Source organism: Dermacentor variabilis, chromosome 2, assembly GCF_050947875.1.
Source record: "Dermacentor variabilis isolate Ectoservices chromosome 2, ASM5094787v1, whole genome shotgun sequence".
Lineage (NCBI taxonomy): Eukaryota > Metazoa > Arthropoda > Arachnida > Ixodida > Ixodidae > Dermacentor > Dermacentor variabilis.
This window is the reverse complement of record NC_134569.1, coordinates 150589145-150609151: the sequence shown is the minus strand read 5'-3', so window position 1 is coordinate 150609151 and position 20007 is coordinate 150589145. Positions and strand designations below refer to the sequence as shown.

Genomic DNA, 20007 nt, shown 5'->3' with positions numbered 1-20007 from the left:
ACCTTAATTCAACGCGCTGTGAGTGTTTCAAATATTGGCATTACATTGAAGCATAGTAAGACCAAACGTTTCCTGAGCGTCTCCTCTTTTCCATGGAAAGAGGAGACGTTGGGCATAATGGTGTGGAGTAGTATCGGTGGCAAACGTCATGAAATTTGCTAAATCGATGTACATATAAACTTGCATTTTTATATGTTCAGACGCTGTAGCGAGCAGAAGTCCAATTTTCTATTCCACTTTAAACCATTCTAATGTATACTGGGTGATTATTCTGGAAGCATATGCACTGTGTATTGTGAAATAAAGATGCGAAGAATTTCTGGAAGATTTTTTTTTTGTTTCAGCGTTTCAGGTCGTAATATATTACACGTAAATCACTGTTCTGATCCTAGTGTTCATCATTGATCTTGTTCGTTGCTTGCTTACAAGGTGTTTTGTCCTGGCCATTCATATTTGTACATCCTGGTAGCACACAAGGTATTAATATGTTAATTTTGTTGAATTTCCTGTGAAGTATCCAACTGTGTCATATTGTAGCGGGTACAGTGACAGAGACAGTGTATGAAGAATCCTATTCACACGTAAAGTCGTCAAGCTACGGTTGATGATTGCTGATTCAAACCTTGGACTTCACTTGTGTGCAGGTATTGGTGCAGGACTCGTGTTAAATACGCATCTAGTACTGATCATGCACTACTTCCGCAAGTACCGGGGTGTCGCAGCAGGTCTTCGTCTGTCTGCCAATCCTGTCAGTGCCATCGTCTTTCCGGTCGTGTTGTCGGCGCTGAAAGACGCCTACGGCTTCCGCGGAACTCTCCTAGTGTTTGCGGCCATCACCATGCATGTCACTGCCTTAAGCCTATTGCTGAAGGAACCGCCATGGGTTCGCCGCGCGAGAACAAAAAAGCAAACACCAGGGACAGAACCAAGCGACATTCCAAACAGGCTGACGGACGTAGGGCTTGAACGCAACGTATCCGCGCTCCGCAAGAAAATGGGACCAGTGGACACTTTAGCGGTCAATCAAACAATTTCAGAAAACTCAAAAGAATATGAAATGCCCGTTCCAGAAGTGGAGGTTTTATTAGCTCACCAAAAGCAACCTGAAAGCAACGACTCTTCATCTAAGACGTCTCCGGGACTAGGACAATTCTCTACATTACTCATTTCCGAAATGGATAAACACGGAGACAAATCTACATCCGAGATAGCAGTTAAAACGTTAGACTGCTGTATTCCACTGTTGAGCACTGACAAGCAAATGCTCGATAAATTCAACTCAGAATTGACGAATGGCGATCACATAAGCCAAAGAATAGCACAAGAAATTGGTCGGCACCTCTCTGCAGTAGGCCCAGTGGCCATCAAATCACCTCAAAGCAATTGCACACTGGGCTTATCTTCTCAGGCTTCCGAAAAAGGCGTTAACGGACAGCACGGCACTCAGAACTGGGTGATTTCACGTCTTTCTAGTCGGTTGCTTAGGTGGTTTTTTAAACTTGTTTTACCCACAAGACCTCCTTCGCTGGGAATAATCACAGCCGTCGTGGCATCCACGTTGTTGGACTACGTCAACGCCGTGCACCTCTCTACCCTGGTGGACTACGCCCGAGATAAGGGCGTTTCGCCCACACAGGCAACCATGACCATCACGTATGCCGCGGTGCCAGAAATATTCGGGCGCATATTCCTGCCCTTTATGGCAGACCTCGGATGGGTGACCAGGCCGACACTGGCCTGTGGTTCACTCTTCGCCCTCGGATTCTTATTCGCCGCCACGCCGGAAACGACGGTGGCTGCCCATGTTGCCCTCCGTGCGCTGTCATCGGTGGCAATGGCGGGCCTCTTAACAATGAAGCAGGTCCTCATAGCCGACAACCTTGGCCCAGAGGCCGTACCTCTCGTTTCGGGAACGTCTGGCCTGCTGCTTGTGCCGGTGCTGTTCAGCAACCCCATGATCATAGGTGAGTCCCACCACAATTCGTGCTCGAGTGAGCAGTTCTTTCCTTTTCTACGCGTACTGCCGTTACGATTGCTGGGCAGATAAAAGTTGAAGTCGGCAGGCTGCATATGGCTGACTGCATTAACTCGTCGTCGTAACATGCAAAACATGATGCGTCTATCCGATAAGATCTGGTAAGCAGACCAAACTATGGGATTTAACATCTCCGAGCAATAATACATGGGCTGCGAGAGACGCTGTAGCGGGGGGTCCGGGATTAATATTTCGATCAGCTACGCATTTTAAAACTTGCTTCTAAACCTAATAAGGAGCGTTTTCGCTTTCCTCACCACCGCAGTCCGGAATTGAACAAGGGGCCTTGACCTTAGAAAGAGAATAGCGAATAGCCAATGAGTCATCTCAGCAGGTCCGCCGAGGGACGTCAGCAGGTCAGCATGTGCTGATGCATTACGTCTCCGAGGCGCCTGTCATACGTGCTGCAGCGCCAGGATTTCTTCATGACACGTTATCCAATGAAAACGTTATAGGAAGAGACAAATGATAAGATGTGAGTGAAAAACGAGGACGTTAGCTAGAGCATGGTCTGGCTGCGTGAGGGTGATGGGGTTAGAGGGTTTAAAATCTAAAGAAAAGACGACGTAAGAAAACGAAACGCAGTGCGCATATAAGCGCGAGAAAGCGGGCGACATTGTTGCAGTTATTTAATGTCAAAGTTGTTGCAGATAAGTTAAGGAACTGCCATGTGCTTTCGTGGTGTTTCGTTTGACTACTCATATGCTCCAGATAGCTTGGAGTTATACGGGCATTAACGGTATGCATAAACGCTACTAGTTAAAGTAGCGTCCGAGAAAAGAGAGAAGAAAAAAAGCTGCGATGTCAGAACATAATAACAGACTTTTCAGGATTATTGGAATTAAGAAATAATGTTTAGCACGTAGAGTTCGGGAAAATGTGGCAATAAGATGAAATCCTTAAAAAGCGTTTTTGCACATTGAATCACCCACACAAACACACGCACATATACGTAAGTACAAAGCCACGCAATTCGTTTTAAGCATAACATGCATTGAGTGGCCCACAACAGTGATCAGCTTGTCGGTTTACCCAAATACACGAGTACATAAATCCAGAACTGCGACAACGCATTAATGTGAGCTTGTGGCGTGGTTTCGTTCGCAGAGCATTTCGGGACAGATGTAACCTGGCCATAAAGAGAACTTTATGTGAATTTCATCCATGCGCTTACACGCCTCTTCTATCACCCTCCTCTAGTAATCCTCCACCCGCTTTTCACAATCCATCCATTTTTTTTTGTGTTTGGCAGCTTCTAAAGTGCGATTGTTTCTTGTACCTCTGGCTTACTTCTGGACATTAGAGTCACTGCACACGCTCAGGAAGGCTATGGTGCATTATTAACTTTATAAGGTTAATGTAGGTGCTCTACAGTACCTCCACGTTAGGCAAACAACCAGCGCATCTACCAACCGCAAGCTGTAGACGTGCCTGGTTGCTATGGGATGTCACCATTTCTCGCGTGCAGTTCCCCGAACTGAAAATGCCCGAGTAAATAGTTCGTCGGCCCGATTGTAGCACTTGTCACGTCCTTTCTTCGTGCATCAGTGGTCGGTTGCCGTGTTACTTATTATTGAAAAATACCATACGGAGCCCAACTGGGGCATGCAGTAAGGGGAAGCGATGCATAATATGTATACACAGCAACCATGAGTCAAAATATCTAATGTAAACAACTGGAGTAATGTAAGTGCAGTTTCTTATTTCTCCTTCTCTCACCGATCTTCGTTGGCCGATTGGCCGCAATACAGTATTCTATGTCACTGCGATCACCACTTGGGTCTTCACGCGGCCAGCAGAGGCTTGGCGTGTTCGCCACAGAGATCGGAGCTGTTAATCATTGAGCCAAAACATCAAAGGAGACACGCTGGAAGCAGCAGACCCATGACTGTTTTCCTAAACGGAAATGAGGTTCCCAAGGTGGAGGAAATAAGAATTCTGGGCATGTATATCCAGAGAAATGGATGCAACCTCACGACAATCAAAAAGTTAGAAGGATACACGGCGCAGGTCACGGGGATCTTTAGGACAATTTCACTCAAAGACAGGGGCCTCAAAGAGAACAGCCTCCTCAGACTCATGCAAGCCTTCATTAGCAGCCGTATAGCGTATGGCACACCGTATCTTGCGTTTAAACGAGAAGAAAAGGATAAAATAGATGCGATCATTAGGAAGAGCGTTAAGAGAGCCCTAGGGCTCCCAGACTCGACCTCGAGAGACCTCCTTCTCAAAATGGGGGTTCACAACACGCTAGTTGAACTCACTGAGGCAGTACGAGTGTCTCAGTTGGAAAGATTAGGCCAGTATAAAACAGGGAGAAAAATCATGGAATGGGTAGGAATTCAATGCGACAGGGGCGCCCCGACTGACAAGAAATACATTCCGTTGGACTTGCGTAAACGCTTCCGAATCGCCCCCCTACCTAAAAATATGCGTCCTATCTACAACAAAGAGAGGAGAGCTCACAGGGCTAAGGCTCTAGTAAATAAACTCAAAAACACACCGGCGCATAACGTAGCATACGGGGACGCCGCTTGCGGCAGAGACGGAGCTGCGGTATCGACGGTGGTTGATGGCGACGGGTGCGTTAAGATAGCGTGCTCCACGTGCACGAGGGACGCCTGTACAGCCGAGGTGGTTGCAGTAGCGCTCGATTGTGCGGGTACAAAAGCGGGAGTAATATTATGCGATAACAAATTAGCTATCCGAAATTTTAACAAAGGGAGAATCTCGGAAGAAGCCATCCACATTCTACTCAGAAACCCTCCCAGGAGAGACATAACTTTTGTTTAAGTACCAGCCCATGAAGAAGTCCCAGGCAACTAATCCGCTCACGAGCTCTCCCGAGCACTCTACCACCGGGCAACTCTAGAGCAGCCAGTTCCAGGGATAAAAAATAGCATGATCACGTACAGGGAAATTGTCGACCACTACAAAGCCGAAAGAAGAATCTTTCCGCCTCCGCATCGGTCTCTCTGTCTAGAGGACGCTCGCATTTGGCGACGCCTCCAGGGAAGCAATTATACATTACCACATTGGATCGACTTAACACAGACGAGGGACTATAACGACGCCCTCTGCAAAATTTGTAAGCAAAAAGGTACGCTAGACCATATAATATGGGAGTGTGCTGGCTCCCCAGGGGCCAAGGAAAACATTGACAGTAGAGAAGCATGGGAGGCCTTGCTCCAGAGCGAGGCTGAAGACGACCAGCGTTGAGCAATCCGCCTGGCCGTTGAGGCCGTGAAGACTCACCATCCTCAACGCGCGGGGACTGCTTCGTCCTCCCCCCCTACCTACGTGTAGGTTAAGAGGCGGGCACCCCAGCTCGGTGGAACAATAACTTTTTCAATCAATTCACGGGAATTTCCGATATAACAGTGCGCCGCGTGAGGCCGGAGTGGGTCGACTATTTCAACTGTCTCGAAACCTTGGGTAGGATAAATAAAGCTACTCCCCGCGTTACGGAAACGCTCACTTCTCTGATAAAATCGAAGATATTGCTATATGCTACTCGAAGGTGGTGCGGTCCCTTGGAATTAGTGGGACGTACCCATAAGCGGCCGCTGCCTCATCGATGACGACGACGTGCCTTGCTTGATATGGGCATTCGAGACGTAATCCTATCAACTGAATAAAATAAGAGTATTAAAATTGAATTTGATGATGTTTTCCCTTGAAACCCTAAGTTTCAGTCAGCCATGTTCTTAAATAACCTATTGCAATATTACCTTGCACGCGTACAAACAAAAATTACGCAGCATGTTAAGCTCCTGTAACGCGCGAAGGTGACAGCCTGCGGCACACGTGGTAACGCGTTAAGTTATACGATCGGAGGGGTCAGATTTCTTGCAAAACATAAGGAGCCTCAGTGTGAAGTAAACGTATGGCACTGTAGGTCGGCCTCCTCAACGCCACATGCGAGCACCTAATGCACTACCTAAAAGTTCTTTCTTTCTTTCTTTCTTTCTTTCTTTCTTTCTTTCTTTCTTTCTTTCTTTCTTTCTTTCTTTCTTTCTTTCTTTCGTTCGTTCTTTCGTTGTTTCTCTCTTTCGTTTCTTCATTTATATACAGCCATTGCATCTTTGCTTGCTTACGGGGGTGTGAGCCATTCCTGGCGAGTGAGTGAGTGAGTGAAAAACTTTATCAGCTCTAGATTCGCTGGTCTTCTGCAGTCTTTAGATGGAATCGTCCATCTTCTAGCACAACGGTCGGTTGCCCTTAGTCCAGGGCTCCGCTGGATGCTGCTGCCAGTTGTGCTCGCCGAATCAGACCTTCTTGGTCGACCTGGCGATCGCTGGAGAGCACTCCCTCCCATTGCTCCGCACTCGGGTTTGGTATAACGGGTACCACGTCTATCTTCTGGCATGCCCACGTTATGTGATACAGCGTGGGTGTTTCGTGGCACCAGGGGCATTTGTCATTGTATTGTGTGGGATAAATTTTGCTGAGTACGTTTAGGTTCGGGTACGAGCCCGTTTGTAGCTGCCTCCACGCGACAGAGTCCTCTCTGCTAAGGGAGTTGTGCGGTGGTGGATACCGCTTTCTGCAGCCCTTGTAGTAATTTAGTATGGCCGAATAGTCTTGGGGTACAGGTTCGGTCTCCTCGAGGTCGCCTATGTTGGATGCTCGGTAATAAGTGTACCCTCGAGCTATCCTGTCCGCCTCTTGGTTCCCTGCCACTCCCGTGTGTCCCGGCGTCCATACTATCGTATGCCTAATTGGTTCTTCTTTTGTTTGTCGTTCTGTTATGGGGTCTCCGGAGCGGAGTATGCGGAGCGCTCCGTGCCCTATTCTGCCGCGTAGGTAGTTGCGGCACGCTGTTTGCGAGTCTGTAAGGATTGTTAGAGTTCCTGGCGATGATATTTTTTGCTTCACTGGACTTAGTCGCCGCTTTTTTTCGGGTATGAGCCATTGCAATGACTCACCTAAAGGTAACATAATAGCTACGGACGCTTCAGTGAACAACGATAAAGTGGGGCGTAGACATTTTCTCGCTTTCTCTTGGCTGGGAATTCTCTTTGAGGCTGCCAGATCTCACCCCCGTTTTTGAAGCCGGGCATTTTGCAATGATTTTAGCGCTGCAGAAATTCGCATTGAATCCAATAATTGCGGTTATTATAGGAGATTCCCTTTCTGCCTATTCTTCGCTTACAGCTTCATACAATTCGCCAACTATAAAGACATTTCTAACACTAGTTCTTCAACAGTTTAATTTTGGAAAAGTAATATGGGTACTAGGTTACAGTGGATTATAATAAAATGAAATGGAAGATTCATTAGCGCCAGCATCCCTGAGCGGACCGACAATGTCGGTTCTTCTGGCAGTGGCACACATAATATTAATTAGATATCTAAAATATTAAGCTTGTAGAGATGTCGTTGAATCACGTAACTACATGGACAGAATTGCAGCACCTAAAATTTCTGTGGAAAATCAAGGGGTGCCCATCAAGGCAATCGGAAGTAGTGATCACCAGATTACGCTGCCGCGTCGCCGCATTAATCCTACATTTATAGAGGACTGGTCTGATGATATCACCCCTGTGTCAATAATGCCAAGAAACAGAATCCCTAGATTACTATTTTTGGTTATGTTGCCGGTATAAATTATTAAGAAAAACCACTTCTAGAAATTCAGCTTGCTAAACTAGGGTTAACGTTAACATAAGAAATAATGCTAACTTTCGGTGCATCAGTTCTGGGTTTTAGGCACAGATGCCAAGTTTTTGATGCCGCTTGCGTTACATACAATCAACTAAACGAATAAGCTTTTCAATGTTCGATCTTTTTTTAGCCGGATACGTAATACAGGTCTAGCATATACAAGTGAGGCTCAGTTGACGTCTGGGTACGTACCGCCAGTTGTTTCTTGGCGGAAAGCTGTCTACCAGACAAGTTGCCAAAAAAGTCGTAGCATTGAAACGTGTCCGAGCTGTTGAGGTCGTCCTCGTGGGTCGGAAACCAGACGCGAGGAGTTCCATCGAGGTAGAATACGACGTTTGCCAGTATTATAGTTGCATCCCAGCTATTTGCTCACGCGCTCGTGCATGGCTGAACCACTAATGCACGCCAGTGCTGTTTTCCCCGGAAAAGGTTCCGGGATCGCGGGGCTGTGACAGGGCGATAAACGAAGTAGTGGTCGCTGGCGTAGCTGGCGGCGACATGTCATAACCTGGCGGCGTGGCGGTAGATAAGTTGGTGGCGTCCGCTGTGAAGCTCCTTCGTGAGAAGTACCGAGCGTTTTTGTGTGGACTATCGCCGCCTCAACAACATTAGGAAGAAAGCCGCTTACCTGTTACCGCGAATCGATGATACCCTTGGTCGTCTCTATGGTGCCACTTCTCTTCTATCGACCTTCGATCTGCATATTGGCAGATTGGTGCGCGCTCCATGGATCGCGAGAAAGCGGCTTTTGTAAATCCTGATGGGCTTTACCGGTTCAGGCTCATGCCTTTCGGTCTATATAATGCCCCAGCCACATTCGAGCGAACGATGGACTCTCTGCTGCTTGGGTTCAACTGGCATACATGCTTGCGTTATTTAGACGACATAATGGTGTTTTCGCCTACGTTTGATACACACCTCGAACGCCTCTCAGCAATTATAATTCTTGGCGTGTTTCACCGTGCCTCACCTCAGATTCATTACGATCCTTGGCCACATTTTGGACGCTGCCAGCGTGCAACCTGACCCAGAGAAAATTATATCCGTGAAATATTTCCCTGTGCCCACGTCTGCCAAAGATGTTCGCAGCTTTGTAGGGCTATGCCACTATTATCGCCGGTTTATGAAGAATATTGCAGTGATTGCAAAGCCACTCACAGATCCTAAACAAGACGCTTCTTTTACCTGGGGCCCTGCACAAGCCGCGGATTTCCCCTAGTTAACCACGCTCCACCAAACGCCTCCAATTTTGACCCACTTCGACCCATGAGCCCAAACCAAAGTCCGTACTGAGGCAAGCGGTTACGAAATAGGCGCTGTCTTGGCCCAGTCTGAACGTGGATGGAATGCGTCATCGCTTATGCTAGCAGGCTGCTGTGCGTATCGGAGCGACATTGTTCAGTTACCGAACGTGAGTGCCTCGATCTTGTATAAGCAGTTGCAATGTTTTGCCCTCATCGATTTGGCCGACTGTTCACAGCAGTTTCCGACCACCATGGCCTCTGCTGGCTCGCTTCTTTGAAAGATCCCACAGGCAGACTCCCTGGATGGACACTGTGCCTGCAAGGGTACACTTACACGGTCGCACACAAGACAGTGAGGATGTACAAAGATGCGGATTGTTTGTACCGCTACCCTGTGGCCGACTGTGACTCTTCGCGCACTGATTCCCTCGATTGCGTCTTTTCCGTGTGCCAGTTGCTTAACATCACGAACGAACAGCGTCGGGGTGCCTACTTAAGAGAAATAATCGAGCTCCTGCAATCCTCTCCCAGCGACGCCTGGGTGCGCATGTTCACCCTGTAGGACGGCACATTATATCAGCGTAACGTGTACCCTGACGCCCCTGATCTTCTCCTAGTTATGCCATCGCACCTGCGCTCCGCAGTTCTTCGTGAGCTTCGCGACGCCCCAACCACTGGCCACCTAGGTGCTACTCGCACAAATGACCCCGTGCGCCGTCGCTTCTATTGGCTTGGCCTAGCCCGCTCATTGCGACGTTATGTCAGCGCCTGCGAACTCTGTCAACGCCGAAAGAAACCGTCTACGCTTCCTGCTGGGTATCTTCAGCCCATCAACGTCACACCTCTGCCCATCTTACTTGTCGGTTTAGACCTTCTCGGACCTTTTCCTACATCTGCTTCAGGAAAAAAAATGGGTGGCCGTCACTATCGATTACGCAACGCGCTATACGCAATATCACGGGCGCTGGTTACCAGCTATGCTGCAGAATCGGCGGACTTTCTCTTCCGTGACTCAATTCTAGTACATGGTGCACCGCGTCAATTGCTGACTGGCCGAGACCGCACCTTCCTGTCTAAAGTCATCGACGATATCCTGCGCTGCCACTCCACGCAGCACAAGATCACCACGTCATACTAGCCCCAGACGAACGAGCTCACCGAGCGCTTGAATGGGACCTCAACAGACATGCTTTCAAAGCACGTGTCGGCAGACCACCGTGATTGGGACCTTGCGCTGCCATATGTGATATTCCCATATAACTCCTCCCGCCAGAACACTGCTGGATACTCTCCCTTTTACCTTTTGTTCGGACGTGAACCAACTTTACAGTTGGACACATTTATTCTTTATCTTGTACCTTCGACTGTGCGCGACGCCATTTCGCGGGCTGAATAGGCGCGCCGATAACCTGCAGTGGACTTGCTGCTTCCCAAGACAATCAGAAACGCCTTTACCACCAGCGACAACGCCACGAACGTTTTACTCCGGGTGCCCTCGAGCTATTTTGGTTCCTCTCCCAATACGTGGGTCTTTCTGAAAAGCTCCTTCCTTGCTCCAAGGGCCCATACCGCGTCCTTCAACAAGTGAATGACGTGACATACGAGATCGTGTCCGTCAGTCCCACTACACCTTCTGTTCCGTTGTCCAGCAATGTCGTCCACGTTTCGAGATTCAAGCACTATCACCCTTCCTCTGCTGTGGGTCCTTAGTGGCGCCTGGGTGGCGCCTCTGCCGCCGAGGGTCATGCCACGTGCTACTTGTAGGCGATGGTGCAGACCCTTGTATTTAGTGGAACGTACTCATAATCGAACACTGCCTGATCTGATGACGACGAGGCGACTTGCTTGACATTGGCTGGCTTCCATGTTGGCCGGTACTTGCTACCCTTGTAGATACATCCTGTAAGTAGCTTCCCTACTGTGCTTCCCCCTAACAATATATTCTAGCCGATGAAATATGCCGTGTAGCCCTTGAGCACCAAACAAACGTATATTCAGGTCGACAGAAAGATTAGAAAGAACACGGTCACAGTATAGTAAACACAAGGGGGAAAGTTGCCTCCCACGGTCAACACAAAGATAGAGTGTCCTCCGGTCACGCAAAGATAAACACGCCTCGTGTTATCACAATGCAAGCTTCCTTGTGAAGAGCTGTAGACAGTTGGGCTGGCTTGTAGGTATTTGTCATGCGAGACAGCTGTTGAACCTCGACGGTTTATTTAGCAGGCCGCACTGAAGAAAAATGACGCTGGCCATGGCGATGAATATATACAGATGAAGAAGATGAATGCGCAATCTCTGTGGTATGGCAGCGGCCGTCCAAAGGTGAAAAAACAGGAGTGACACGATAGTACACTGGCGAAGTCTGTTCCCGAACAGTGTAGGACCCGATAAAACGGGACTGAGATTTCTCGCATAAGAAGAAAAATGACGCTGGCCATGATGGTGAATATATACAGATGAAGAAGATGGAGTAATATTGTTACGCTGAAGGGAACGAAGAAGTTGGATTGGACTAGACGAAGGCGAAGTCTGGCAGTTGCCTGAACGCCATATACGCCAGTTGTAAATATACGTTATTTTACACTCGTGGGCCTGCTTTCTTCCTGCAACAATATAATGCTCATATATAGTAGTATTGAAGTACAAAGAAAAAGCACACTGAAACAGGGAGAGGACTTGCTCTTCAACACCATGAATTTATAGGATAAACATTAATGAAAAGGTATTTCTAGTGTTTTCAGGCAGAAAACACTAGAGACCCAAAGACTAGTAAAGCAGACGCTATTCTTACAAAGGAGACTAGGCGCAGGGTGCAACTAGAGCCAGAAAAGACACAAGTAATTCTGTTAATGCATTCCTCTCCGGTACCTCAGAAGTACCCTAGGTAATGCCTATGAGATGCCGCAAGTCGTGCAGTGGTCGTAATATTGAACGCAAAGAAATATAGCGATATCTTCAGGGTTAATGTTCCCATCTAATCTATCAAACAGACAACAAGGCGTCAGACTTTTACCTCAATCAGGTTTTTTAATGGACACAAGAACAATTGCGCAAAGCATTCTTAGGGTGGTGTACGTGCTAGGTTGAAAGGATGAATGAAAAAAAGAACACGTGATTGAATTGGCATGGCATATTGTTCCCTTATGTTCTGGCCTGCACCGCAACTGCAGATTCGGGAAAGATTATAGCGCCTCGCTGGGGGCTGAGGTAAACAGAAAAAAATATAGACTGTATAGTGTCTAGTGCACTATAGACTATGAGCGATGGCTCATTCGCGATAGGCTTCATATGTTGCTGATGTAGTGTCCGTATGAAACGGACCTCCTTTTTCTTTTGTATTTATTGAAATAAAAATAAACAGAGCAGTCGTTGGCACCGTTTACTGGCGATGGCTACCCTCCTAAACAATTCATCAATAATACAGGATTAGAAAAATACATATAAATTGTTGCACTAGGCGATTCCTAAATGAAACAAAAGAACATATAGCACTACTAAGAGTAAAAGTCTCTATTGAAAAGTTCTCATAACAGAATCTACGATAGTTTGTGGTACACAATTCTCAGGTACGAAAATGAGGCACATATAATGCAGTATTCGTCGCAAATGCCAGTGTCTGTGAAGAAGTGTTGAAGTGATTTCATTGCTTTTCGATGCAGTACTTCTGATGGCCAGGGACCTAACACTTTGGCAAGTGAAAAAAGTTCCAGGTGAATCATATAAACGGGGTTCTTTTTCGAGACGCTGTCTATGTGTGGTGTGCTTGGGGCAGTCGAAAAGTAGGTCGTATACATCGTCGTCGTCGGGGTCACAAGAACACGCTGGAGAGGGGACATGTTTAATTCGAAATGAAAAAGTACTTTCTTTAAAGAGTTCCGAGGCGGAGACGATGTAAGAGCATGTCGATTCATTGTGGAAGATGAGGGTACTCAAAATGTGTCAACTACCTGCTTGCGTATACATTCATTCACACTATCACGCAGTCTGAGCGAATAAAAAAGGAAGGAAGCCTTTTTGTGGAGCAGTGTTGTGATGTATTTGCGTGACATTGTTTTCCCCCACAATACCCTGTGTCTCAAACTCTCCTGAAAAAAAAAGTGTGATTGCTAGTACAACGCAATCTCGTGATTCACAGCACGACGTGTAAGGTTCAGCTCCGGTCGCGGCTTCTGCGTTTCAATAAGCTAAAGAAAAACAGAACGCTCCTTCACTCGGAGTTAGGCGAGCGTTCTGGAGCGTCTAATAACAAGATTTATAATGGGCTCTCCACTATTGTTAACCTTGTATTCCAAGTAGTGCTCACAGTGGCAAGTACAAGTGGGAGACAGCGGCGTAGCCAGAAATTTCGTTCGTGGGAGGCTCACATTGCAGCTGGGCCTCCTCGTTATGAATTTGTCGAGGGACCAACTACATGAATAATAACTGCATTGCCACTGCCAAAGATGCTGTAAACGAATGCTTGAACGCTACACACCGTGAAGACAAGTAAAATATGTATCTTTTTCACGAAAGAATATACTCGTATGTCTCAAAAATTGTACCCGAAATAACTGATATCAATGCTTCCTTGTTTTTTGTCTATTTCATACGTAAAGAAAATATCACACAAGGTTTAGAACTATACCAGCTCGAAACCACCAAAGCAGCGCATGCAGCTGATATGAAAAATGTAAAGGCCATGAAATTAACAAGTTCAGGACAAATATTTTAATGAAACTTTGTCATTCAAGAATATTGTTTACGTTTTTGTTCAAATGCAACGGCCAGGGGAAAATCTCAGTGACGCTGTCCTTTGTTCCAATGTATTGCGCAGGAGAAGCTGTCACCGGTCGTGTATTGTGAGTAAATGCACTGAATTTATAGTCGCAACATAGAGCATACACACAAGGCAGGAGTTTTGCAAAATGTACGAGGGCGAGTCAAATGAAACTGAGCCATTGCGAATATATGACAAACGGGGCACTTTATTCAAAAGTAGCCTCCATGAGCATTTAGACATTTGTACCTCTGACTAACGAGTCGCATGATTCCCGTCTCATAAAACTCCTTGGGTTGCTGCTTCAAAAAGTCTGTAACTGACTCCTTTACGTCATCGTCCGCCATGAATCTGGTTCCCTTGAGCTCTTTTTTTTAATTGCCCCATGTTGTGTTAGTCGCAAGGCGACGGGTCTGGGTTGTATGGCGTATGTTGCAGCATTTCCCACTTTAACTTTGCCGGTTTGGTATTAACCACATCAGCGACCTGGAGACTGGCATTGTCGTGGAGCAAGATGACCCCATTCGTCCGTTTTCCAGGTCGTTTGTTCTTGATTGCGACACGCAGCCGATCCAGCGTTTCACAACATCGGAAATTCTTGATAGTCTCCCAAGGTTTAGCAAATTCGATCAGTAATGGCCCCTGAATGACGATCGAAAAAAAGTAAACAATACGTTTCCGGCCAAAATGACGGCATTTGTTTTCTTCGGGGTGGTGAATTCGAATGTTTCTACTGTAAGCTTTGCCGTCGTGCTTCAGGCTCGTAGTAACGGCACCATAATTTGTCCCCGGTCACAATTGCAGAAAAGCAGTCGTCACCCCCATTGCGATACCGGATAAGATGAGCCAAGGCAGCGCCGAATCTCTCCCTCTTCTAATGGTGGTTCAAAATCTTGGGCACCCATGGCGCGCACAAGAGCCGATAACCGAGCTGTTCATGAATTATGGTGTGACCGAACCGTGGCTGATGTTCACACGCTCTGCCAGTTCATCGATGCTTATCCTCCGTTCTTGTCTAATCAGCTCATCAACCTTTGCAATTGTGTTGGGGGTGATTGCATGGCGGCTTTGGCCCAGTTTTGGATGGTATTTGCAACTTTCACATCCTTCTTTGAACACTTTGCTCCAATGCTTCACAGTGGCCAATGAAATGCAATGTTCAGTGTACACGGCAGCCATACAGCGACCAATTTCTTTTTGGGAAACACCTTCAGCTGTCAAAAACCTCACGACACTAAGCTGGTCAACTTTTGGAGCGTCCATTATGCCACGCAACCGCGTTCAACCCATTTTATACAAGCATTAAAGGACATTTATCCTCACACCTGTGTGTCACTTTTGTAAATGAGAGATGCCTGTGTGCTAACTGCATGCCTCATAGATAATGAATGGAACCATTATTGCGCGGGATGGGTTGGCTCACTTTCATTTGACTCGCCCTCGTACATTAGAAATGCGAAGATGCAATGAAATATACAAATGCGAAGATGCAGCTTAATAAAGGGCAAAATAGTGTCACTGGAAACAAAGTTGACTGCATGTATACACAAAACCTCGCAACAAGATATTTAAATATACGAATTTCTCCAATAAATCTACGCATCTAAGAAAAGGTCACTCTATCATCATCATCATCGTCGTCATAGTCATCATCAGCCTATTTTATGTTCACTGTAGGATGAAGACAAATAAACATGTTGCGCAATCACAGATCCACCGACCACAGAATCCTAAGGCCCGCCCCTCTTCTCTCCACTCCCTCTGACGAATCGCGTGCGACGGAAGGCGGCGCGCTTCCTCCCCGCTTTTCCCGCTCGCACACACAAGACTGAACCACCATCGTCGGCTCACCCATGCTAATCCCCCCCCCCCCCCCCCCCGCTATCACTCGCACATACAGCATACGGCGCGCGGTTACGCTTTTATGGCCCTTGGACTTTATACGGGACATTACGGCAACGGCAGGAATGCGCCTGGAGTGTCCATATAATTGCTATCGCAATAATATAATGAGCGTATCCGGCAACTGAAGAATCCCGTGGTCCATTACATTCCGCAAAAGAAGAAGTAACAAAATCAAACTTTCACCATGAGACAATTCGCTGCGCCGCAAGAATGTCTTTCTTTCTTTTGTGGGGAGGTGGCATCGAAAAGAAAAAAAAAAATCTGAAGGAGAGCATGTTGGCCACAATCGAATGCCCACTTTGGGCACCTAATGTGGTTAACGAAGAATATCAAAGAAAATATGAGACGCTTGATCCACAGAGAAGCATACGCATGCTGCCCGGTATCCTACACCGGCGAGACAAAATTTTCCGGAGAGGTTGCGCTCAAGCGAACGCATTTCAATCCGTCGAGACCCCACAGTGATGGCGGCGAGCGACCGTTCTTTCTTTTTCTCGGCTGCTAGCCGGAAAGTGACTAAAACTCTGTCACGCGAAAATCCACTCGGCCAGAGAAAAACAAACGCGTACCAAAGTGCGCCGCGTGGTGGTCGGAGCAGCACGAGAAAAACGCATGCGCTCTATCCGTCTCTGGCAGCCCGCGGGTAGCGAGAACAAGAAAACTGAAGAGGCTCAATGTGTCCTCGCGAATAAAAGTCGAAGTACACAAAAGCAACAACAACAAAATAACGTAGTTATCATTACTGGCTTTAGTGCCTTGACATAGATGCTTTGGCTAAAGGGAAAAAAATGTCGATATTCTTTCCTGTGACCTGACGGCACAAATGAACAACCGCAGTGCTTCGTCTCAACGGACCTCGCTGCGCGCTTTGTCAACTTTAGAGTAGTACGCTCTAGTCACCTTGTTTGATAGTGTGTTGATTTGGCTTGTCTCATTGTATGGTCTGTTGTACGACTTTAGAAAAATCAATGCACCTTTGGCGTCCAATGTTAATAACAACATTAAACCCACCATGCTCCGGAATTGAAAATCTAAAGCACGACTTTGAAAGTGTCAATGCTCCTTTCGCATCAAAAGTTTATGGAACTTTGTAGCCATAAAGTTTCAGAATTGCAGATTCTGAAAGATTCCGTAGATTCCCCGGCCTCCGCGAGATGCCGCGACGAGTCCGCTGGCCATCAAAACGCCCTTTAAACTTTGTGCTTGGATGGGGCTCCTTGCGGTCTGTGACTCCCGGTGCATGGTCGTTGGTGCGAAATCCAGCCCGAGTTCGCAATGTTCGCGCTGAAATGTCTTTTCGAGCGTGAAAAAGACATTTTAGACAAAATCCAGAATGATTTCCGGTGCCGGGGGTTGTTTGCTCGGCGGTGCATGAAAGCACGAGAAATTTCGGGGGGGGGGGGGTGAGGGGGCTGAAGCCATATAAGCCCTTTCCCTAGCTACGCCACTGGTGGGAGAATACGGTAGAGTTACGGCACAAGGTAAAAATTTTCACTATACATAACCCTAATCTCTGTTGCAGGCTATTTCCGCGACACGATGGGTTCCTATGACAACTTGTTCAGGATCGCAGCGGGCGTGATCTTGTGCTCGGCTTTTGCGTTCGTCGGCATCATCGTCTCCGCGCGAACCAAGGCAGCAGCAGCAGCAGCAGCCGCAAAGGATGACGGCGGTTGTGCAGCATGAACGTCCAAGCTGTGCTGTGCGACTGCCCAGTGCCTAACAAGACAGTGTACTTAGTTTGTGCTTAACAGGGAAACCATAATTGAGCAATGACATGAGCGGGACGATGACTATTAAATGAACCTGTGATTTTCGCGGTAGTTAGGTACCAGGACGGCTAGCGTCATTGTGTGGTGCCGGATTACCATAACGTTATTGCTCTCAAGGAGTGCTCTGGCAGACTGACTTGCGTGCAGTTGTTGGTGACGACGATAACGTCCTCAGGAACCATCAAGCCACAGTGGAGTCGTTTTATGGCAGCTTGTGCTCATCCCGCGATCATTGCGACACTATCTATATTCTTCGGGTGACCGTCGTATACGGCAAATGGGGCACTTTTATCTGCCGGCAGGCCGATAAGACCCCGGATTCTTTTAAGGCGTTGATTACTCCTTATATCTCAAGTGTTTTGCTACACTTGGGTAATTTCATCCTCCCACGCTATTAACGCGACGCTCTTGCGCCGTATCGTCCTGTACATAACAAGTGAAACACACGTGCCTTCCTTATAGGTTGTTGAAGAAATGTTGGTCAAACACGGGTTATCTGTTCGCTTGGTACGATGGAGCGAGTTACCTGACGACAGTTGCTGCACATAAATATTCTTTATTAGAAAGACGACATTCACATTCCCAATTAAACTTTCGATAGCATATCAGTAGGCAAACTATACAGGTTGTCCCAGCTAACTCGAGCCAGAGTTAAAGATATTAGCAAACGCCAAATAGCTGGACAGAAGAAAGGTAATGTTGTTTGCCGTCGCATGGAGATACTCAAACTGTATTTTTTCATTCAAGTCCATTATTGTAATTATACTTCTAAAATCACTTAAAGCACTCTTGATAAATTATAATCAGAACGAAGGTACTCATAGGAAGCTGCGTCTATCGCTTCCTCCCTTCTTTAACGTTTTTGATGTAGAAAAGGGAAAGGCAGGCTACGCCAGAGCTACCTATCGCCTACTCCTTCCTCTCCAGGGGTGGTGATTTAGACATTTTGGATCACTCATTGATATATATATATATAGCGAGATTTCATGCTCGCCTTTCGGTGTGCATGTCAAGTTCTTCCATTCCTCTAGTACATAGTCGGACAATCCAAGGCGGCAACTCATCTATAATTTACCTTTTTCCCGCGAACATTGTACAACACAATTGTTTAGACCTAATAATATTTAGCGTATTTATATGCTTCATTTCTGAGTTCTGCTGAGCAGCATTAGGAAAATTGTCGTTTAGATGTGTTATCAAGCGATGCATCTTCAGAATGCTATTTTGTTTTGTAAATACAAATGTTGACCATGTGTGTACAATCACGATCTCACTAGGAGGAAGATAGCATTGTCGCTTTTGCTGAATACGAAGTACAATGTAACAGCTAAAGAGCTGTGTATTTTTGTCACGTGCGCAAATAAAAAACCTATTCTCTGTGACATTTGTTATTATGACCAAACATTTCTTAAATGCGAATTTTTGATAGTGGCTGCTTTCTTCCTCTTTCGGGACATGTTATACCAAACTTTCTGGAGTAACGCACGACCAGCAGACTGTAGTTTCAAGTGACGGGGATGAAAGGAGCAGTGCTGGTAGCCCAATGTTGCGGCACGTTCAGTCACACCTAGAAACGTTTCTGCATTGCGTCATTTTTTAGCGGGAGCGGACGAAAACAAGAAGAAGCAATTCGTTTTGCCTTAGTCGTAGCCGCTACCGAATTCTTTGTACCAGTAGGCAGCTGCACAAAGAACACGGCCTCCGACATTGGACTGCTCGCGCCCCCCGATCTCGGAGGCTATGTCCTGCGTGTGTTTGTGGACACAGGCGTCACAAGGTGGCTTCACTACTGCTGCAGCTTTCTCACTCCAACGTTATCGGTATTCAGCGTACTGCAGTGCGGTTCATAAGGACAGGCCTCAATAACAATTGATGTTTTTCAGCATTTGCATGCATGCGCAGTGGTTGTGATGGGCCACGTCAAATAAATACAGCCGTTCAGCAAAATGACCGCGTTTCACTCTGCCTCAACTTAGACCGTGGTTAGAAGGTATCTATGACTGCACAGATCATCCCATGATCCTATAATTTAGAAGACCTTTGTCTCTATGCCAAGTGTTCTATCAGCATCTGTGTTAGTCTGCTTATCAGAAATATTTAAACTTGCACTTTCAGTGTTGCACAGTAACGTGACGATACCGACGTGCGAAGTCGGTTTTTGGGAGGTCGTACAGTTTCGAAAAAAAAAAATCTTTCAAATGACGATAGTAGGGACTGCCAAAAATTCTTCTAAACAATGGCCGGCTGTTTATGGCAATCAACTCAATAAACTGCACGCAAGTGGATGACGCTGTTTGCCACTGGGGTTGGAAAACAGATGTTTGTGTATTCGCAGAATTTCACCTATTCAAACCTAGATGACGCTACGAGTTTGTTTGGGGGGCAGGAAACGGAAGCATGAACGGAGCAACAAATGACCCTAGACATCTAGCAAAACAATGCTACGCATTAGAATGTCCCCAATAAAACGGCTATTGAGATATGGCCAATGCGGGAAGTGTTCGGGTTTTCCAGAATAACTGCGTAGCCTCTGAATAAAGCAGGTGCAGTACCTTCCTCAGCCATCTGAAGACGAAGGCTGCACCCCTTTGAGCGCCGCGTTAACGAGGCGGGACTATGTTGATG

General features: G+C 46.8%; 1 protein-coding gene across 2 annotated transcripts in view; it reads left to right on the top strand.

The window, feature by feature from the left end:
• LOC142572849 (uncharacterized) overlaps positions 1-18801 on the top strand; it is a 37130-nt gene extending 18329 nt beyond the window's left edge. For both annotated transcript variants that reach the window (XM_075682249.1, XM_075682248.1), the window contains exons 4-5: positions 645-1964; positions 17133-18801. In XM_075682249.1, coding sequence (XP_075538364.1) covers positions 645-1964; positions 17133-17296 — 1484 coding nt within the window. In that variant the 3' untranslated portion in view covers positions 17297-18801. The remainder of the gene's footprint in view (positions 1-644; positions 1965-17132) is intronic.
• The last annotated feature ends 1206 nt before the right edge of the window (positions 18802-20007 follow it).